Raw genomic sequence first — 23,556 nt, forward strand, 5'->3', positions numbered from 1 at the left:
TGTGTCTCTGAAATCTTCACTTCCTACACATCCACTACAACATCACCAGAGAAACCATCCTAAATACCTCTTCTTTGAAAAACATATCCTAGCTCTCACACTTCCTTCCTCACCACCACCAGGGTGTAATCAGCTACACTCTCCTTAAACCTGTTCACATGTCACGTGCAACTCTTCAGTGCACTAACTTCTTTACATATCTCTCCCCAACCAGAATGTAATGCCCTCCAGGACAGGCGCCATGTCTCATTCATCTGTGACACCTCTGTTCCTAGTGCACAGCCTGAAATATTGCAGTGTCCAGTGATTATTTGCTCCCCTGGCCTGTCTCTATGTAGAGTTAATATGGTCCTTATCAGGCTCCTCAACTTTCTGGAGAGGATGTCAATCCAACTCCCACCTCAGCAGAGTATCTGGGCTTAGCTGCTGTGTTCCAGTTATTTCTCTGCTCCTAAACTTCATGGAATTTGCTTTTATCAAATTGTATATTGCTGAAATGCTATCGCCGGCTACAAAAATGAACTAAAGAGAAACTCATTGCTGAATTTAGTGTAGAAATGATATTGAAGATGATGTTCACAGTAAGATACAGGAGGCGGAGTCAAGATGGCGGCGTAAGCAGACTTGGAACTCACCTTCTCCCGTGGACACAGCCAATTTACAACTACTCGTGGAAAAATTACCCCTGAGACAGAACTGAAAACTGGATAAGAGGAACTCCTGCAACAATGGACAATCCTAACTGAGGTGGAAGAGGCAGAGACTCCCTTCTGGAGAGGAAAAATGCCGCCTTCACAAGCCGCCAGCGTCACGGCCGCCAGGAGCAGCTCACAGGTACGCAGCCTCCCTGGAGGCGCGGGGCCCTGAGCCGGGAGCGCCCCCGCTGTGGGCATTTTGTGGACTCAGCACAATCGAGACCAGCGGCATAATATCTGACTTTGCCTGCTACTAAAGCATTGGGGCGTACCCCCAGAAAACCCAGTTCACAAAGAAACTAAAACTGGCTCTTAAAGGGCCCACGCGCAAACTCACCCGTTTCAGAAAGCAACCTAAAATCACCAGAAAGAAAGGTGCACGGTGCTTTGGTGACAAGAGACTCACCTAATAGGCCCTGAGTGCATCTCAGTGAGGGGTGAGACCTCTCCAGGGACTGGTTCATTGGCGGCGGCCATTGTTGTGGGCTGGTGTGAGCGTGCTGACACAGACGTCATTGGAGTTCTCCCTGGGGCCGGCTAGCCCAGGGTCTGCCCCACCCGCTAGAGCACCGATTTAATCCAGCTCAGCCAGGGCAGGCAGCCCACCCTAGAGACTGGCCCCACCCAACAACAAGCCCTCAGGCAACTTGTGGGCCTGCATAGGTTGGTGACTGGATTCTCTGCAGCCTGGCAACTGAGCCAACTTGAGCGGGGCAGGGCGTGCACAAGGAGCAGGTGGAGAGTGTGGGGCGGTGGCGGAGTGTGTGGGGCTCCCGCCCTGGAGAGACTGGGTCCGCTTGGGGAGGTCGGGGCGCTCACACGGGGCAGGACTGTGTTGACTGTGTGTGTGGACCTGTGGGCGGCAGGGCTTGTCAGCTGCAGAAGACTTGTGCTTCTCAAAGACCCACATAGGAGGTTTGCCCCACCTTCCAAAGCCTGAAACAATTGGGTGCTCCTGTGCCTGAGGCCAGCCTCACCCAGCTGCAATCCTCAGAGAGCTGACAAGAGACCTAATAGGCTAGAGGCTTACAGCAATTGTAAGGCCCTGAGCCTAACAACCTGCCACGCTGGGGGCCTACTCACTTAAAAGAAATACTGCAACACAAATGTGGTATTAGAACTGGCAGCCAACTGTGCTGGGGCTCCCCACATCTGATAAAGAGACTGAAGGGCCCACAACAACTACAAGCAGCTGAGCATTACAACAGCTGGCCAGGAGCATAACTCGGCCTCCCTGGGCGCCTACAGGGAGAGCAAACAGGCCACAACAGCAGGACACACGTAGCCCACATAGGGGTCACCCCTGGAACATTGAGAACTGAGGGAAGCACAGTAAGATACAAGGGAAAACTTTCCCTCTGGTCTAAATATCAGGAAAAAGTGGGATTTTTCTAGGACACTGATTGGTATTTATCTTTGGACACTACGTGTGCCTGATCGCGTTCCTCTCTTTCAGCTAAATGGAAGAAAGCTCTAGCCAAATTTCTGGCAAACTTCTAGCAAATAGATACGTCTTTGTGGTATGTGTTTTGTGTACTTATCTCACTCTGGTTTTTATCTTGCTTTTCTACCCTATTATTTATTTACCTTCATTTCCTCAGGTACCCCCCCCTTTTTTTTTTCGGTGAGGAAGATTGGCCCTGAGTTAACACCTCTGGAAATCTTCCTCTATTTTGTGTATGGGACACGGCCACAGCATGGCTTGATGAGTGGTGTGTATGTCCACACCTGGGATCCGAATCTGCGAACCCCGGGCCACTGAAGCAGAGCGTGCAAACCTAAACACTATGCTACCGAGCCAGCCCCTCAGCCCCTTTTATTAAAAGAAAAATATTTTTTACTCCATTTCATTCCTTAAAAACCACAATTATTTACTGATGATGTATCCACCTGCTGGGCACTGCACAACTTCTCAAACCTTGAAATCATATTGGAAACAGCCACCATTATTTCCTCTTCACACTGACTTTCAATGGTACATTTTAAAAGAGGTTAATCCATTCTTTATCCTGTTTCCCTGGATATAATTTTAATAATAATTTTTATTTTAGAATAGTTTTAATTTACATAAAAATTTCAGAGAGTTCCAGTATACCCCTCATCTAGTTTCCCTTGTTGTTAACATCTGACATTACCATAGCACATTTGTCACAATTAAGAAACCGAGATAGATAGATTTGTAGTAACTAAACTCCACGATTCATTCAATTCTCACTTGTTTTTCCCTAATGTCCTTTGTTTTGTTCCAAGATCCCATCCAGAATACCATATTACACCAAGTCATTATGTGTCTCCTTACTTAGTTTCCTTTGGTCTGTGACAGTTTCTCAGACTTCCCCTGTTTTTGATGACCTTGACAGCTTCAAGAGTGCTGGTTGGGCATTTTGTAGGATGTCCCTCAATTTGGGGTTTGTGTGATGTTATTCCTACGATTAGCTTGAGGTCACTGGTTCTTGGACGGAAGGTCACAGAGGAGAAATGCCATTCTCATCGCACCATATCAAGGGTGCACGCTATTAACTTGACTTATTGCTCATGATGTTAACATTGATCACCTCGCTGAGCTAGTGTTTTCCATGTTTCTCCACTGTAAAGTTACTCCCAACCCCCTTTCTGTACTCTACTCTTTAGAATCACACCACTAAGCAACCCACACACAAGGGGTGGGAAGTTAAGCTCCACTTCCTTCAGGGGGTACCCACATAAATTATTTGGAATTCTTATGTCCCATTTATTTATTTATTGAATCATTTGTTTAAATCAGTATGGACTCAGAGTTATTTTCTTTTTCCTCAGCAACATTTTAAAGACTGAGTGGGGTGATATTTGGAGATATTGACTGAGGTTGTTTTGAGTTCCAAAATGTGCTCTTGAAACCCTTACAAACATCAGTAATCTTGAAAACAAGGTTTTCAATTGAAGAGGCAGGCTTTTTGTAAAATATTGTGTATCTTTGTGCTATATGTGTGTGTGTGCATATGTGTGTGTGTGTCTCCAGAAGCTTGGCTACGAATATCAAGAACAAAAGACTCTGGATAACTCAGAGCATGAGGTGTGGGAAGATAGCATGAACAGGTAAAAGCACTTATTCTGCCACAAAGAAGATAAAGGTTAACTAGAGAGTGGGTGGTGTGGCTGCCTAAGAAGGGACTCTATGCCACGTATCCCACGGCCAGACCAACCCCCACGCACAAACAAACAGTGGGCATTAAATCTGAGGGAGCCACAGGACTGAGAGGCCCTATGCCTCACTGCTCATGTGAAGCTCACAGGACTGTATATCCCCATATAGAGATGCCTCTCCCCTTACACAATGCCAACACGCAGCCACCAGAGTAAAAACGAAATGATGATGTGGAAGAGAAAACCTAAGACATCCCTGGCACCCCAACATAACACAGGAGAGCATCCACAAGTGTCCCAAGAGGGGTGCAGAAGTGGCTGAGAGGAGGCTGGAAGACTGGGCCTGCCTTGCAGTCAGGATGATAAAGAGGACCACTTGACCCTAACGGCTGTAGAGCAGAGCATTGTGGGGACCCTTCACTGATATGTAGCAGGAGGGTGCAGGGATCAAAGATCAGCAAGGGTTGCCCATTTCAGCAGGAGCCACAATGGACAATGTCATGGAACTTTCTAGAAGGATGGAAATGTTCTCTATCTGGGCTGTCCAGTATAGTCACCAGCAGCCACATGAGGATGCTGCTGTTGACCACTTGAAATGTGGCTAGTGCAACTGAGGAACTAAATTTTTAAGTCGTATTTAAGTTTAAGCAATTTAAGTTTAAAATCTAATATACAATTCAATTATTGGAAAACTTTTATGTAAGTCTGGGACACATTGAGTATGTGAATCTAGTTTTTCAACAGCAAATTTAATGAACTCTGAATTGAGATCAAATGTTTTTGATAACATTTTAGCATTCAATTTGGGATGTGATGTCAACATAAAATACATTATGGATTTCAAAAACTTTTGAAAACTTTAACGTGAAATAGCTTGTTCATAATTTTTTTTATATTGACTCTATGTTGAAATATTTTAGATAGATGCAGTTAAGTAAAAAATGTTGTTAAAATTCATTTCACCTGTTTCTTTTTACTTTTTAAAATGTGGCAGCTAAAAAATTTTAAATTACCTATGTGGCTCACTTTCTGGCTCTACGGGACCAGAAATGCTATGGAGCAATGGGAGCCATAGAAGGTTATAGAAAGAGGAAAGGTCCAACCCTAGAAAGGGTAGATGAAGCAGAAGGTCTGTAAGAGAAGCAAGAAGCAAACCTTAGAAGGCCTCTATGTGTTGGTGGAGGGGCTAGGGGGGTCTACATACAAGTCTATAGAGCACTATCATTGGTTGGGCCTGTGCTATTTTCCTGGTGCTATGCCAAGTGCTGCCTTCCTCTTACAAGGACCCTTGTGATTACATCAGGCCCACCCAGATAAGCTAAGATAATCTCCCCATCTCAAGATCCTTAACTTAAGCACATCTGCAAAGTCCCCTTTGCCATATAAGGTAACATACTCACAGGTTCTGGAGGTTAGGACATGGATATCTTTGGGGGGCCTTTATTCAGTCTACCACACTGGGCTTACCCTTGGACTTCATTTATGAAAGGGCCAAGGAGCCCTCTTCAAGTCCGAACCCAGTACAGTATAATGGAATCACCTGGAATATGAGCACAGAGCTGCAGGAACAGGGAGAAGTCAGAAAGAGAAGAGAAGGAGGCTAAGAAAGGCTTCACAGAGGAAGTAAAATGGAAATTGGGCTTTGAAGTACTTCCCAATCAGGGAAGGTAAAAGGAGCATTCCAGATAGGGGAAGGAAGGGAGAGTAATTTTTTTTCCAGGTAATACATAAAGCAAAGAGGTTTTGCAGTATAGATGACTCGTTTTGTAGAATCATGTATGAGAAGTAAATCAATCAATCAAGTTGATGCCCTTCCCCCAAAGGCCCTCCACCCTGTTCCTTGTTACCCATGAAAACCCATCCCTCAGCCTTTTGGGTAAAAAGAGATGTTAAGTCCCTAATCAACCTTAGTACACCGGTTAGGGTTATTTGGATGGAACAGAGCCTGACCTAAGCAAGAAAGACATTCATTGGAGGGATATGGGAGAGCTCACAAAATTGGGTTGGAAGCTGGAGTCAGTCTCAGCAAGGACAGAAACCAGGACAGCTCCCTGAGGATGCATAAGTACCAGCAGCAGATAGACAGGTTTTGCTCCAACCATATTCTATCTTTTGGTTCTTTTCAGAAAACTTAAAATCAGAGAGAAAAGGTCTGATTGGCCCAACTTGGGTCACATGCCCACCCACTGGTCAAGGAAGGACGAGCACCTTGATGGGTTGTCTCACCAAGGCTGTGTTCAATAGGAGAGGAGTAGTTCCCCCAAAGACAACCTGGGGTGCTGTCACTGGAACCCACCGGCACAGATGCTGAGAGGAGGTAACAGCAGACGTCCCGTCTACTTGGTGTCCAGTCATTTATAAGCCTTCTCTCTTTCCTGCGTGCCCTGGCCAGACAGGAGAGAGACCAGCCAACCCAGCCCTGTGGTGGGTGAATGGCAAAGGGAACGAGGTGAAATGGAGCTTTGGAGAACTGGGCTCCTTGTCCCGAAAGGCCACCAACGTGCTTACCAAGCCCTGTGGCCTAAAGAGAGGAGACCGAGTGGCCGTGATTCTGCCCCGAATCCCAGAGTGGTGGCTCATAAACATGGCTTGTATGCGAACAGGTCAGTGCCAACATTTAACATTTCTAAATCATGCAGAAACAGAGAGACACTAAAGGTTGAGGTTTTTCTGAATTGTTAGTTCTGACTGAAGCTATGCTTACAAAGGACAGAAAAATAAGAGTTGAAATTAAGAGCATCATGATGTAATAATAATAACTACCATAAGACGTAGGTATTATTATGATGCCCATTTTGCAAGAGAGGAAACTGAGGCTCAGAGAGGTTAAGAACCTTGCCCAAAGTCACACAGCTAGAAAGCTATGCGACTGAGATTTAAACACAAAGCTCTATAAAGGCAAATGTGGGTACTGACGCTTCTTTGCAGGGCTGGTTATGATGTGTTCATCCAGATGATCCAGAATTTACTTCTCTGAATATATCTGGATTCTCCCTGATATGAAAACGCAAAAGGAAGAAAAAGCATTTTACAACACAAGGACTTGTGAGAATGTGACTGGATCCTAGTAGGAAAACCTCTGCCTCTTTCCAGACAAAAAGATTCATGTCTTCAATGACACATTTTCTCCCAAAGTACTAATTCATAATGTACCCTACATAAAAATTCTACAGGCTTCTCTTCCCCACTAGGACAGGGGTGAGCAAAAACCATGGCCTATGGTTGGCTGTCTGTTTTTGTAAATAAAGTTTCAACATTTTAATGGAATACAGCCATGCTCATTTGTTTACATATTGTCTATGGCTCTTTCCGTTCTACAGTAGCAGAATTGCTAATTGAGAGAGAGATGGCATGGCTCACAAAGTCTAAAATATTTACTATCTGGCCCTTTACCAAAAATGTCTGCCAATTCTTGCTCTAGAACATAACATAAATGTTCATAAATCAATTAAAAATAAATAAGAATATCAAAGATTATACTACTGTAGAGAATACAAAGATGTTTGTTGCAATATCGTTAATAACAGAAAAAATTGGAAACAACTATATAGAAATGATTAAATAAATTATAAGTTACCTGAGACTAAAGTATAGTTGAGGTATGTTTATTGCTAATTGAAAGTAAGATGCCTCACCTTGATGGGATATCATTAAAAGGATAATTATAAAGATTTCATAATGGTGTTGAAAAGTGCTCTTACTGCCAATATTAAATAAAAACAGCAATATACAAAATTTTTTTTGCATTCACTATTAAAAGGAACTTGCAAATGTGAAACCAATTGTGGGGTGGAAGGAGATTAAAGGTGGTTTACACATCATGAAAAATGTATTTAATATTACTTAACATAATTTAGGCAATTTGTGAAATGTTAAGATTAAAACAAACCCACAAGCTGAACGGTCAAAAATACCCAGTTAATTAAATGTTAAGCAAGCAGCTGAGGATTATGTTTTCTAATTCAGAATTGTTAAATCTTATGAGTGAATACTGAAATGCTTGTACACCACCACATGGCAAAAGATTTTGCTTCTTCTGTAAAGTGTATGCAGTCTAAGATCTGCTAGAAGAGAACCTCCCTCCTAACCCCCAGACTGGATATCTATCCATTGAACATTCATATCACAAATCCACCAAGAGTACTAATAATTTCTGAGCCTATAAGAACACGTGGTTTGCAAAATAAACAATCTTATATTTTTACATTAGTGAACGATCTGAGGTTCTCCGAGGTGTTTTTTTAATTAACTTCCTTATCATCACATGTTTATTCATTTTCTCAAGAGGGGATGACATTTAAGAGCTTTTAAAATATATTCAATAAATACAGTCTCCTTCCAGGAATTCAACTCCACATCTTACTATTATTTTCCCCATTTTACAGATAAGGAAAGGAAGGCACAGAGAGATCAAGTAACATGCTCAAGGTCACAAAGCTAGTAAGTTGCAAAGACAGGATTAGACCCAGGGACTGTCAGACTCTGAAGCCAGTACTCTAACGATCTCCCAGTGATCAGGATCAGGGTCCTGTGGGACGTCCAGGGGACCAAGGCAGGGATAGCTGAAGGCTGGATTCCACAGTTCCTCCTCACCTAGGCACACAGTTCAAGTTTCCACAGTCATCATCTTACCTAATGGACAACAGTTCTGTTCGGCTCACGGCCCTCTCTCCTTCCCAGGGCTCATCTTCACGCCGGGAATGACCCAGCTGACGGCAAAAGACATCCTCTATCGACTACAAGCATCCAAGGCCAAGTGCATTGTGGCCAGTGAGGACGTGGTCCCTGCAGTGGAGTCCATTGTGTCAGAGTATCCCTACTTGAAGACCAAACTCCTGCTGTGTCCACACAGCCAGAACGGATGGCTCAGCTTCCAGGAGTTATTTCAGTGAGTATTTGCCCCCACCTCATCTACAGTACCAGCAATAACACCAATCACAGCTACATCTCGGAGTCTCCTTGCCTCCAAGGACTCAGCAATACCATGGGTTGATCCCAGCTCCCTCCCAGAAAAGAATCACCTAACAAAAGGTTTTGAAGGACAGAAGGAAGGGATGTAGCTCTGCCTCCATTTCCCTGTTTCCTACCATGGCCTGTCATGAGTATCCTGCATGGCTTGGCCCTTGCGTAACTCATGGACCACATCTCCCACCACTCTCTCTGCCTTGTCTCCCTCTGGCTACCCTTTTATGCCTCCAACATGCCCCCAGCTCAGGGCCTTTGCACCTGCCGTTTCTTCTGCTAGGAAGAAATGCTCTTCCTTAGTCCTTTTTACGTTGTCTCCTTCCTGTGAGATTGCAGCTCAAATGATTTCTCCTCAATGAGGCTGTTCCTGACCACCCTATCTAAAGTAGAATTCCAAGCCATTCGAACACATCATCCTGTTGTTTTCTTCATAGCACTCATCACTATCTGAATATCACATCCATTCATTTGTTCCCTTTTTTACTCTCTGTTTTCTCCTCTATGGTAAGGGTTGGCAAATGAGGGCCCATGGGCTGATTCTGGCTTAGCATCTGGCTTAGTAAATAAAGTTGTATTGAAACACACTTCTTTACATGTTGTCTATGGCTGCTTTCATCTCACAAGAGCACAGGTGAGTAGTTGCAACAGAGACCACATGGCCCACAAAGCCTAAGACATTTACTATCTGGCCCTTTACAGAAAAAGTGCACCAACCTCTGCCCTAAACTGTAAGCTCCATGAAAGTGAAGCCTCTGTCTGTCTGTTTGGTTGATTACTCTGTCTCCAGTTCCTACCATGTAGTTGAGGCGTAAGAAGAATTTACTGAATAAATGAACAAAACAGATCATTTAACCTCAGTTTTCTCACATGTACAGTGGAAATAATTATACTGCACATATCTCAAGTGTTGTTTTGAGGATAAAATAAGCTTATATTTGAGAAAACGCTTCCTAAACTGTAAAAAGGGGAGTAAAATGTTAATTAAGGTATTATCATTCAAAGAGCTGTTAAATAGCTTATGTTTAAAAAAAAACTCTTCCAGAGAAGCTTATAGAAGGAAGACAAGTAAACCCTGTTGAATAATAGTGATACTGAACCAAGTGGGCTCGCCTCCTAGTGAGTTAAGTAAGACTCTACACCAGTGGAAGTTGTCTCACAAAGTAAAGTGTATTTGCAGCAAATAGGAGGCTATGAGGAATCATTTCCAAAGTCATGGCATCACCGAACAAAGGGAAGCAGGAACTTTTATTTTGGTTGTGGAATGAATATTCAAAAGGGAGAGGCAGGTATTCGCTTGCACAGGCTCAGTTGGAAAACATGCTTCCCCATACACTGCAGATTACGGTAATGAGGCTTAATCTCCTTCTGAAGAGATCTTTATATTAAAATTAAGGCAAGGTCAAGGGCATAGCTCTTGTAGGGAGGCTTGGTTAGCTTCAGGGTGGTTGCTGGTTGTGTCTTCTTAACATAAAAACAGTTAAATGCTTCCAATCTCACCCTTGAGTTCCTTGGGGCACTAGTCGGTGATAATAGGGCAGTTTCCTTTGTTGGAACAAAATTTTTTCCTACTAATTGATGTAAACCAAATTCTATTCGTCAATCCCTAAATTTTCTCCCAAGCACCATGCCAGTGGACCTATTTGTATCCTTTATAAAAACTGTGGAACTTTGGATAAATCAAGTAACATTTTTGAAACTCTATCTTATCCATAAAATGGAGATAAGGATAGTATCTACCTCACGGGGTTGTAAAAGAATCAAATGTGATGAAGCATGTGAAGTGTTTAGCACTATGCCTGGTACACACTTCATAAATATTGTAGTAATTATAATTACTATTATCATTTTCAAGTTAATATAATCACTCACAGTTCTGTGACTCCCTAAGGTAATGGTATACAGATTATTTGAATATATACCTCCATCAGTAACATATTTGTTAACATACTCCCCTAATACATGTATATTTATTTATTTATAAATTATATACATGTACTTTTGTGCATTACATAAATATCAAATATAAACATTTTAAAGGATGAATAAAAGAATACATACAATTTGAAGTTATCCTATTTTCCTCCCCATCCCCATTGTCTCGCATACCCCTGGGCAGCATGTACCCCCACTTTGGAGACTCCTGTCCTAAACAACTCTGCAACATTCTGTTGAAGTGCCAAGAAGGCATAAAGGTACCACAAAATTCACAAAAGAAAAAGGCCTTTGAACTCATGTGAATTTCAAGATGAAATTTGCACATTTTGAGGATAGTTTTCAAGATAAAGGAAATCCCTATTTCAAACAAACAACTTTGGAGTGTTGTAACTCCAAAAATGCCATGGATTCTTTCTCTAAAAACTAAGGAAAAACAGCTGTCATTGCCAACTATTGGCTAGTCTTTCAGAAAACCACATGTAGTAATAATGAGGGCTAATTTCACATTGTTAGAGTCAAGCTTCTATTCAAGGAGTTCATTTGAAGGCCTCTTACTCTCCTTCTGCCTCCCAAGAATAAAAGTCTGTGAACACTTTCCAGAATATTTATAGTAGGATGGGGAAAATGTCAAAATTATGGGCCAGACTGATGACTCTCTTTTCGTATCCTAGCAAAAAGGGCCCTTCCTTGTGGGTCTAGAACCCTGGATTCTGATCTTAAGGGGATTGAAATGGTGTTCCAGGCAGAGGAACAGCATGAGCAAAGATATGGAGGTAAAAACATCCTAACATGTGCAGGGAATGGACACAAGCAGTTTTGGGGGCCTGGGCAACAAAATATGAAGTCAAAGTAGATGCCAGAAGAGCAAGCAGAGGCCAGATTATGGCCTCTTATATAAAGATCTCATACACCATGCTAAATCTTTAACTTGACCCTGTAAACAAGGGAAGCCACTGATGAGTTCTAAGAGGTGAAGTCTCAAGGTCAGTTCCGGGTTTTAAATAGATTTCTCTGGCAGCTGGAAGAGGATGAATTTGAGAAGAACCAAATTAGAATCCAAGAGACCATGTTGGAGCCTAATCTAGGGGAGAGACAATGAGGGTCTAAATCTGAGCTCCAGTGAAGGGGGTGGAGGGAAGGAGGCAAACTAAAGAATCAGCAGGACTTACAGATTGATTGGACATGGAGGATGAAGGAAGGAGTCAAGGCTGATCTGCTTTTTAACTTGGGTGACTGAGTGGGTGGGGTACTATCAGCTGGAGAAAGAGTTTAAAGTTGGACATATTGAGATTGAGGGGTCCAGGAACATCCAAATGTATAGCAGGTGGTAGATATATGAGCCTCAGACTCAAGGAGGTAAAGATATAACTCTGGAGGTCATCAGCATATAATCAGTTCTGAAAAATCCAGAGAGACATAACTCAGGTATCCAAAGAGAGACAAGTCAGAAAATGGAATCACCATGTAAAAATCTCTTTGGGGGCCAGCCCTGATAGTCTAGTGGTTAAAGTTGGGTGCTCTCACCACTTTGGCAGCCTGGATATGTTTCCTGGTCACGGAACCACCCTACCCATCTGTCAGGTGCCATGCTGTGGCAGTGGCTCACATAGAAGAACTAGAAGGACTTACAACTAGGATATACAACCACGCACTGGAGGTCTTTGGGGAAGGAAAAAAAAAAAAAAAGAGGAAGATTAGCAGCAGATGTTAGCTCAGGGCAAATCCTTCCCTGCAAAAAAAAAAGTTTATTTGGCATTCACAGATTATGCCTCTTCTTTTAGTAAAAGAAAAAAAAATGAAAAGACTTATATCAAAAGGTTTCCATGCTGGATCAAGAAGCATTCAAAACAAGAGTTTTTTTTTTTTTTTTTCAGGTATTAGATACTGTGAAGAAACCCCCCTTTCTCCAGCCAAACACATACCAACTTCACCCTATATATATATATATACAGTCATGTACCACATAGCGATGTTTTGGTCAATGATGGAACGCATATATGATGGTGGTCCCAGAAGATTAATACCATATAGCCTAGACGTGTAGTAAGCTATGCCATCTAGGTTTGTGTAAGGACACTCAATGATGTTAGTACAACAAAATTGCCTAACAATGCATTTCTCAGAACATATCCCCATCATTAAGCAATGCATGACTATACTGAAGAAAATCAATACAACTGAATAATCTTTTTCTATTTTGGGAGGGAAGGAGGGGAGTTACCAAGAAAACCACATTAATATTTCTTGAAATCATATTTGACAATATGGTGTAACTTTATGTAACTAATCCTCACTGTTTTACAGTTTCAGTGACAATCTTATTCATTCATCATCAGGATGAATTAAAATGGCATCCTCAACCCAGTTTCCTTCAACCTGGGAAATTAAAAATGTGACACAAGAGTCTCAAAAATTCCTAGGTATTGTATCAGTTATCCAATACTGAGTAACAAATCATCCCAAAACTTAGTGGTGTAAAACAAAAATCATTTTATTTGCTCACTATTCTGTGGGTTAGAAGTTCTTGCAGGCCTCAGCAGAGGCAGCTGTCTCTGCTCCACATCATCTTGACCGGGGCTGGAGGACCCAAGTGGGTTCACTCATAAGTCTGAGGCTTTGGTGTTGCCTGTTCACTGAAACACTTCACTTCTCCCATACATGGCATCTCTCTCCAGCAGGACAGTCTGAACATTTTTAATGGTGGCTGGGTTACCCCCAGCGAAAGTGAAAACTATAAAGCCTCTTGAGGCCTAGGCTGTCACAGAACTTCTGCCACACTCTATCGGTCAAAGCAAGTCATGAGGCCAGCCCAGATTCAAGGAGACAGGACGTAGGCTCTACCCCTCAATGAGTGAGCGGCATGCTTATACAGGGATAGAAGGAATTGTTGGAGCTGTCTGTGTAGACAATTGCACACAGATATTGGTATCAGTTAGAATGTTCTTGGCTTTAGTAATAGGAGACCCAAGTAAAAGTAACTTAAACAATACAATTTTATTACATCACAAATAAGAAGTATAGACGTAGAGTGGAATGAGACGTGGTTAATTCAGTGGTTTGATGAAGTGAGCATGGACCCAGATTCATTCATTTTTCCATCACGCCATCCTCAGTGTGTCTGCTAATCCCCCTGTGATCCCAACATGGCTAGGGTAGTTCCAGATACCCTATACTTTCACAAAAATATCCAAAGGCTAGAAAACAAGAAGGGCGGGGCGGGGAAAGGCAGCATCCCTTCCTCATGTCTCTTTTTAGAACAAGGAAACATTTCCCATAAAGTCTTTAAATCTCACTGACCATAACTATCATGTGCCCATTCCTAAACCAGTCCCTGGTAAGGAAAGGAATTACCATGATTGGCTTAGGTTAATCAAGATTCACCCCCTGGAGTTATACAGGGAACAGTCTCCCCTGAAACACATGACTGCCTGATAGCTGAACAAAATTAGAGTTTTATCAGTGCGAGAAGAATGGGATGCTATTTGGTGAGCACCTAACAGTGTCTGCGAATAGTCAGTGAATGAAGATATTGAATAAAAAGTATCAAAAGTTTGATTCAAACGCCAAAAGATCTTCCTTTAAATCATAGAAACTCCTGAAATGTTAATAACAATTTACAAAAATTCAATATTGATTTTTTAAAATTCATAGAGTAAAAAAAAGCACTTAGAAAAAAATGTTTAAATAAATAAAATACACATCCTTTTGTTATTGACATTGAAAGCTATCTTCCCTTTCCATTTGGCCTATAGGGAGGTGGAGCTTAACAAAGAGAGATGAGCTGTTAAATCTTAGCACTGATCTGCAAAGTCCCTCTAAGATTTCTTTGGAAATTCTTCTCAAGGAGGCTCTGGATTATGTTCTGTTTTATTAACCATCTTCTGGTAACAAGAGTGATGCTGGCCCTGATATCTGTTCCCCTGCGTTGAACCCAGCATATATGGGGTTAAAACCAAAAAACACTCATTCCCCCTTCCCTGCTTCTCTAAGTTACATTCACATGTAGATATTGTTTTATCCTTTGTGGCCCTGAATTCCACAAGGCAAGTGGAGGTAATAAATTATTAAAAGCCCAGGTGGCTACAAACTGAAACTCTGGCTAATTACCAGTTCTTGAGGTTTGATACAGGGAGAGTGATATCTCGAAATTATTAAGAAGCTGAAGCGCCCCGACTCCTGGTTCCTGGCACCAAATCCACCATTCATCACAGGGATAGACAAACAGATAGACCTGCAGCTTCCCTAACTCAGCTAAATGCAGGCTGATGGGAAGACACTGAACTGCAAAGCCACAGCTCCCCATCCCCTACCTAAAACCTTGTAAACTTTGTAATCGTTAATTGGCGGCAGTCGCTGTCCACTCCCCAAGGCCATATTTCGGATGATGAGAGAAGATTGATTGATGGAGCCCTAAATCTCCTGCTGTAGATAGAGATAACAGCCAGCTTGGTCCAGAGGGCTGGGATCCCTCCTCCAACAAATGATCACAGTCACCAAGGATACATTCTTTCCCATAGACTTTCCTTTAAAAACCCCAACTCCTAATGCCTCAGGAGGACTGTGGATTTGGGGGCATGAGCCCACCGCAGCCTCATTTTGCTTGGCAAAATTAAACCATTTTTCTTTTCCTCGATCCTTTGTCACTGTGTTCATTGATTTGGCTACGGTGACAGGGTCCCAGGTTTTTCCGGCAAAAGAAGGTGTACAAAGCAGAACAAAAGAACTGGTAGACCAGAGTTAAACTGGTCTACCATCTTCAGCCACCATCTTGGGGTCCATATTTTACAGATCCACCCCTGCCAGGCACAGCTGTGTGGAGACAGGAAGTCAAGAACCAATGGCCATTTATTTCACCAGTGGGACCACAGGCTCTCCCAAGATGGCCCAGCACTCTCAGAGCAGCCTTGGAATTGGGTGCACCCTCTGTGGAGGGTAGTGAGGCAACTCTGTTTTTGCTAAACTCTCCCCTGAGCCACCAACATGTGTATCCAGCTGCCTAGGTGACACCTCTACTTGGATGGCTATTAGATATCTCCAGTGTAACAGCTACAAAACAGCACTCTTGATGCCCCTGCCCAAACTTAGCTCAGTAAACGGCATCATCTCACCAACTGATCAAGCAAGAACTTAGGAATCAACCTTGATTCAATCCCCACAACAGCATGTCTGGCTCCTTCTCCTCATTGCCAGGTAAATTTCCCCACCCAGAGAGGCCTTCCTAGATATCCTAAAACTATCACATTAACCTGTTTTATTTTCCTCATAACATTTATCACTACTTAAAATTATGATAGTGATTTATATAATTACTCATTTTACTATGTGCTCATTCAGTATCTCCCTAAAATAAGAGCAGAGATCTGGTCTACCTTGCTCACTATGCTAGGCAGAACAGTGCCTAGCATATAATATTTGTTCAATAAATATTTGTTGCATCAATGGACAAACTCTGAAAATCATGCCAAACTCAGCCTCCCACTCCACTCACACAATTTAGGATTCTGAAAAAGTCCTCTAACAAAAGCAGGGGGTAAAATTGCTTATCCTGCCTTGGGGCTTCTTTTGATCCTCCTCTGTAGCCACTGAGGTTCTGGCCAGTCCTCAAAGACACTAGTTTGTTTGCTTTCCTGATTTTTCTGGTGTGTCTTGTTGCTTCACCGTGTCATGTAGGTATTGGCTAGACGTGAAGTCCTCAGATATCATATGGAACATGTCCAACACTGGCTGGGTCAAGGCCGCCATTGGCAGTGTGTTGTCTTCCTGGCTTCAGGGAGCCGTGTCTTTGTGCATCAGATGGCCCAGTTCAACAGTGACACCTTCCTAGATGTAAGTCATGACTTCTAGCTACATCTCTTCCTTGTCTCCCCCAAAACCACAGAAAAATGATTCCTCAGAATACAGGGCTTCTTGGGCTTATGGAAATCATTCCTTTTCAAGAAGCGAAGTCTCCAGGAACTTGGCTTTTGAATGTATTCAACAGAGTGGAGAGGGAATATCCACAACACTCTCAAATTGTTCAAATTGTTCAGGATGTGCTAGTGTCACAAAATCTGTGGCTGCTTAAGAGTCTGGTTCTAAATAACAGATGAGAAGTCTCAAGTCTAAACTAATCCTTGGTTTCTGATTCAGTGAAACAAAGACAATGCTGATAAATCCGAACCCCTGTGCAGAGGAGACTGAAGGTGGGGTCACCTTTCTCCTAGAGCCGCTCCTTCCATTCTCCTCTCACCCAACGCTTCTCACTATGTTAATCCTCAGAACCCAATATTTTTGAAGCCAGGCATGACTCTCCTCAGCCAGAGACAGCTAGATTGAGGTATCAGATGACTCTGATTTCTTCAGTCTTCAGAAAAATGTGATTCAGGCCAATTATTTTTCAACCATGAAAAATCAATCAAGTTTAACAAAATACATATTATTAAATAAACACCACACCTGTGTGTGAATAAAAGTTATAGTCACCCTGCTATTTTGCTAACTGGTCTGACAAGATGTCTTGAGGGTCTTAACAGAAATGTGGGGTAACACAAGAAATGGGATCTCTACATTAGGTTTGCAAAGTGCCCTGAAGTAGATAATTAACTTAGCAGTTTCAAAATCTATATTTCTAAAATAAGAATATTGTTTTTTATAAAATATTATTTTATAATATTTAACTAAGAATATTAAAATAAGAATTTTAATACTCTTATTTAACATATTTTAAAAGATATATTAATAATAAATCATATTAATATATTGAAGTATTACTATATTGAAAATTATTGAAATTATTAATCAATAAGATATTAATATATCTTAATATAATATTAAATAATATTCTTATTTTACAAAGATAATGTGTATATTTTAAGTGCTATAAAAACTGTCATGGGCTGACACACTTTGTTATATACACTACACTTATTATGAACAGTTGGAATCTAGGAAGCAAGTACACACAGTAGAAATGCACACTTACAGATCAAAAGTTATTCTTGATCTATGACAATCCAGATAGCGTAGACATACATCATGAAAGCATTATCCCAAATGCTTAAATTTAATACAAACTGTCAATTCATTACGTGACACAGTGGAACCTCTCTAGAAAGAGGATCTCTAAAATATTAGTATTTCTCCAGATTTAAGATGTCTAGGTCATTATTTGAGTTTAAGGAGCTGGAGGTATAATGAGCCCAGCAAATCTTAAACAATTAAGAAAAGGCCCGAAAAATGCCTTACTTATGCATTTAACCCATCCATTCAAAAGGACTAATGTCTTCTATAGAAACAGTGTTAGCTCAAATTTGACAATTTACTTTTTGTTGAATTTGATTGTGTATGTCTATTACTGTAACATATAAACATTCTTCCCAATAATTGGAAATTTCCAAAAGACATACACCTACCAGTAACAACTAATAAATATTTGCTTTCTTATTCCTAGCAGTGACCATGAGATGGGCACATGTTAATGAAAGAGATTAAGAGGTTAGACATCAGCTCTAGTTGTGGCCTTTAATTAACCACTTCTGACATCTGTGTCTTTCTCCATCATCCAGACGCTTACCACTTATCCCATCATGACCCTGTGCAGCGCTCCCACTGTGTACCGGATGCTTGTGCAGAAAGACCTGAAGAGGTACTTGGGCAGAAATCTCCACTTGAACCACAAACAAAAGCTATAATCCAGCATCACAGATCTCCCCTTTTCAGAACAGGAAAGACCAGGGTTTCTCAGTCTCCTCACTACTGACATTTTGGACTGAATAATTCTGTGTCGTGGGGGGCTGTCCTGCACACTGTAGGATGTTGAGCAGCATTCTACCTGGCCTCTACCTACTAGATGCCAGCAGCACCTCCCTCTCCACCAGTCATGACAATCAAAAACGTCTCCAGATATTGCCTGCCTAAAGTCTCCTAGGGGGCAAAAATCGCCCCCCAGTTTAAGAATAACAGAGAACAACTAGAGGCAACTGAATATTTTCCTGGGGACAATCAGAGCCCTACAGTTCCAGAACTCCCACTCCTCTCCCCCAAAAACACAAGTACATTTATACTGCCTTAAAGAGAAGCTAATAAAGTCTTATGACTTGCAGATTATATTCGACTTAGGCAAATCACCTGAACATCCAGTGGAGTTCCAATATATATTTATCTAACTAATATGAATTCAACACATGAGGAGAGAGAAAGGAAGAGAGAATCAATTAAGTGGTGCTGGCTCACCCATCCTGTTCCCCCAAGGTTGGGACGTCCAGGAGGTAGAGTGCTATGAGAGACAGAGTAAACAGGAATCTTCTCTTATCCTAGTCCGTGTCAACTCTTTTGTGGCCCTCAAAGTAATTCAAAGGCTATTCAAGAGGTTTTTTTTTTTTTTTTTGTGATAACATTGGTTTCTAACATTGTATAAATTTCAGGTGTACATCATTATACTTCAATTTCTGCATAGACTACATTCAAGAGTTATTCTGAATAGGCACCATTCCTGTCCTAGCACACCTTCCTGCTCAGTTGGGACCTCACTGTATCAGTCGGGCTGTTCCAGACTTTGTCACCTGAGTCCTGGGGGCAGCTGAGTAGTAAGGCCAGTGGTTACAAAGCTTGAGCTCCAAGTCAAACAGGCGGGGCTCTGCTACTGACTAACCTGTGACTCAGACACTGAAGATGACCTTGATAAGCCTCCCTTCACTCCACCCATAAGAGAGGATTAAGAGCCACCTGATGGGGTGGTGGTGAGAATTCAGTGTCAGCAGCAGGCTTGGTGAGATCCCTGACTCATAGTAAGTGCAGAGTATCCAGCTCCGCCCTTTCTTGTTTGAGGTCTTGGGCAAGTTCTTTAACTACTCTCAGCCTCAATTTCCTCATCTGTAAAACAGGGGCTGTGAGGATTATGAGAGTGCTCCTAAAGCCCTTACAACATTGGAAATGCTCAATCAACATTAGCTGTTATACCGCCTGGCTCATAATAAATGCTTAATTTCATTATTAGCATTTTCTCCTACCCTTTTCCCTCTTTAATAGCCTGCTAAAATGTAAGCTCTGTCAGGAATCTTTGTTCTAATCACTAACATACCCCACATGCCTAGAACGATGTCTGGCAATATATTAGGTGCTCAACAAATATTCATTGAATAAACTTCCCTGACACTTGCCTCTCCCAGCTCCTTTGCTTGTTGCTTGAATGTCCTAATTATCTTGTAATGGAAGCCCCTCAGATTTCTCTCCCTAAAGACCTCCAACAACTCTGTCTCTCCAGATACAAATTGAAGAAGTTGCAGCACTGACGGGAGGGGAGCCGCACAACCCGGAGGTGCTGGAACAGTGGAAGGAGCAAACTGGGCTGGAGCTATATGAGGGCTACGGACAGACAGAAGTGGTATGTTTAATGGGCCAAGTTTAAGTTTAGCACATTGGGAGCCTTTAAACCCCAGGACTGTCAACTGAGCCCCTGAAGTGCCCCCATTCTGCTCTAAATTTTTATGGAGTTTCCCAGAATATCTTACCTTGCCAATAGTTACCAAAACCTCTAAATTGCCCAATTAGGTTTGACTGAAGGGGAATTATGATTATTCCTTACAATCTTCCTGCCTCCTCCCAATGCAGGAGAAGTCTCAGAGGTACTAGGGGTTGGAGAGGTTCAGAATTGAGCAGCTCGTCTTTCCATTGCACTGGGAAGGACCCCAGAGAGCCCCAGTGGGGAATTTATTCCAAGGTGCTCTTGATGGTACCCTTAGTCTAAAGGAGTGGTTTTCAAAGTGTGGTCCTGGTCCTCAAACCAGTAGTATCAGCAGCTCGTGGGAATTTGGTAGAAATACAAATTTTCACACATGCCCCCACCCCCAGACCTACGGAATCAGAAACTCTGCGATGGGTCCCAGCAATCTGTGTTTTAACAGTGCTCCAGGTGATTCTGATACACACTCAAGTTTGAGAACCACTGGTCTAAAATAATGTATTGCACAAGATGAGCTTGCATACTGGGAAAATCAGTCAAAACTGAGTCTTAAGTTTCATTATCACGATAAAAATAGCTACAGAAAATGAATTTTTACATACTTATATAAAATATGTCCTCTCAATAGGGAATAATTTGTGCCAACCTGAAAGGACAAGAAATTAAACCGGGCTCGATGGGGAAAGGAGTAGTACCCTACAATGTCCAGGTGGGTAACATCTGACTTGTTCAGTAAAGGAGAGAGAATGTTTTACAGTTTCTGCTACTCATTATACAACTATTCACAACCCATTTTCATTTTGTGAAAAGAAAATTTTAAGAACCTAAATTGTTCTTTTATTGTAGATTATAGATGAAAATGGCAACATCCTACCATCTGGCAAAGAAGGGGAAATTGCCCTCAGACTAAACTCTACACGGCCCTTCTGTTTCTTCTCTGAATATGTGGTACAAGAATGCAGAACGTGCTCTTTACACTTTAATAGAAAAGGTGGTACAGGGAGTCATACAGACTTGGATCCAAATTTCATATCCACCACGTTTTGCTATGTAGCCTTGGGCAAGTCACAAAATCCAAGTCTATTTCATCAACTGTAAAATGGGGAGAATACCATCTATCTCCTAAGAGTTTTGTAAAGATGAAATTCTATGTGTAAGAAGCCAGTTGCAGTGGTTGTCCTCAGAAAGGACAACCGGGCAGGCTGCGGAGCGGGGGAGGGGCATACAGGGTGCTGGAGGTGGAAGAGAAGTTTACTCTTTATTATACTCGTGGACCTTTGGTATTCTACATTAGGGACTACCTTTTTAAAGAATTAATTTCTTTTAGAAACACAATGTGCAATGTCCTAGTCACATCCTGGGATTCATACCTCTTTTTCTATTCTGACCAAGTTAATCCCTGAAGTCATCTCTGATTCCTAGGACAATCCAGAGAAAACTGCCACCACGATAAGGGGGAATTTTTATGTCACTGGAGACAGAGGAGTGATGGACAGTGACGGGTATTTCTGGTTTGTCGGCAGAGCCGATGATGTCATCATTTCCTCTGGGTCTGTATATTTGCCACTTGAAGAAAGTAACACTTTGCCAGGGGAGATCTCCTATTTGGGGAGTGTAGTGACCAAAGCCTTCTTCTCTTCTAGGTACTGTATTGGGCCATTTGAAGTGGAGAGTGCACTGACTGAGCACCCAGCAGTTGTTGGATCGGCTGTTGTTAGTAGTCCAGATCCAATCAGAGGAGAGGTAGAGTGCATGTCACTAATTAAAGTAGCAATTTCATAGTTTCAAGTTCTTTCCATTTGACCACTCTAAGGAGTGAATCAAGAGTAGTCATGTAATTCTCATTATGAGGCACTCATGTGGCAAAAATGTACCCTAGGCAATCAACTTTACAAATAAGTTGTGTCCCAAAGGGGATATATTAGGATTCTTTTGGTGGCAAGTGACAGAAACTCAACTTAAACTGATTTAAGGAAAAAAAAAAGGAATTTACTGGCTCACACCTAAGTGAGGTCTTCAGATACAGCTACATCCAAGAGTTCCTCTGAAGTTAGCAAAACTTACTTACTCTCTATTTCTTGGATCTGCTGTTCTTTATGTTGGCTCCATTTGGGCAGGTCCTTCCTACTTGATAGCAACCAACTAGAGACATACACAGCTGAACAACCCCAGGAAATGAGACAGCTCCCTTTCCAACAGTTTCAAGCAGCTCCTACAATTGCATTTGCCTATCTTAGATCACATCTCTAAACAATGTGGTCCAGGGAATGGTATATGCTGACTGGCCAGACCTGGATCACAGGCCCGTTATTGGAGGTGGAGTGACTGTCAACCCCACCAGAGAGAAGGTGGGGTGATCCTCCATCAGAAAATCAGAGTACTGTTACTCAAAAGGGGGGATCAACTATTGCATAAGCAAAAGCAGACATTACTGTATGTACAATTGTCATGGAACTCAGAATACATTTTCTCACAGAAACAATGCAAACAGGAGACTGTGGCCAGGTTTCCAAACAAGTCCCACAAGCCTAATTAGGACCCAATGAAAGAGAATGACAGGGAATGACAGGAATGACTCAGGGAATGACAGCAATAGCCTTAGTTCTCGGAAGAAGCCATACAGTATGGAAGGGAGAGGTTTCCTTTCCTCATGGAAGCTTCCTACAGACTCAGGAAGTGGCAAAATTTCAAAAGCAGTTTGCCTATCAGCATCTTCCCACATCTCTTTCTGTACCCTGCTCACATACCAGTGACCCTCTGCAGTGACACTATGGATCCCATACTCATACCTCCTGTACCACCTCCGCACTCAAGGGATTCCATTCTCCAAAATATTTTTCTCCTGCCACCATCTTCTCATTCTCTCAATATAACAGATATCAGCTGAATATCAGAAGTAAACACCAATTAGAATGTATGAACAATTAATAATTTAAACTATACTTACTAACCTCAGTAATTATCTAATTGGTGGGTTTTAAATAGTATTACAAAGAAAAGCAAAAAATATCAGGCAAGAAAAACCTTGATAGAGGTAGAGGTAGACTGACCCTTCTTGAGAGTTCATCTCCCAGCATACACAACCCTTCATCCATCAGGCCTCCCCAAACCCCTTTCAAAACACATGTTCTCTAGAACCGCCATTTGTTCCCCACTACATACTTCTAACAGTAGGGGTCTGTGGCAGTAAGTGGTGTGGGAGATCAAGATTTGGCCACCCTGAAATCTATCTCTTTACCTTGGTTGTTCTCTCTAGGGACATTTGACCTCCCCCACTAACTGCCTAAAGAATTTGACATGGTGGCTCCTTCCAGGAACAGATCTATCATGATGGCTGTAAAGATAACGTAGGGTAAATGTTACAATAGGAAAGGCACCAATAAGCCCCTCTTATCAGAA

At 42.0% G+C, this 23,556-nt stretch overlaps 2 protein-coding genes across 3 annotated transcripts in view; one reads left to right on the forward strand and one right to left on the reverse strand.

The window, feature by feature from the left end:
• LOC131422557 (transport and Golgi organization protein 1 homolog) overlaps positions 1–1,289 on the reverse strand; it is a 53,300-nt gene extending 52,011 nt beyond the window's left edge. Inside the window, exon 1 of the mRNA XM_058569883.1 lies at positions 1,102–1,289. Within this exon, the coding sequence (XP_058425866.1) occupies positions 1,102–1,211 (110 nt within the window). The 5' untranslated portion in view covers positions 1,212–1,289. The remainder of the gene's footprint in view (positions 1–1,101) is intronic.
• Positions 602–16,625, forward strand: LOC131422559 (acyl-coenzyme A synthetase ACSM4, mitochondrial-like). Of its 2 annotated transcripts, XM_058569884.1 has the most exons (4): positions 602–2,215; positions 6,211–6,421; positions 8,499–8,706; positions 16,389–16,625. In XM_058569884.1, exons 1-4 carry the CDS (start codon positions 2,156–2,158, stop codon positions 16,540–16,542), a joined length of 633 nt encoding a protein of 210 aa, XP_058425867.1. In that variant the 5' UTR covers positions 602–2,155; the 3' UTR covers positions 16,543–16,625. The 2 variants fall into 2 exon arrangements, with proteins under 2 accessions (XP_058425867.1, XP_058425868.1); XM_058569885.1 differs by lacking the exon at positions 16,389–16,625 and having other exon boundaries at positions 8,499–9,388.
• The last annotated feature ends 6,931 nt before the right edge of the window (positions 16,626–23,556 follow it).

This window comes from Diceros bicornis, chromosome 26 (assembly GCF_020826845.1).
Source record: "Diceros bicornis minor isolate mBicDic1 chromosome 26, mDicBic1.mat.cur, whole genome shotgun sequence".
In the NCBI taxonomy this organism is placed as follows: Eukaryota; Metazoa; Chordata; class Mammalia; order Perissodactyla; family Rhinocerotidae; genus Diceros; species Diceros bicornis.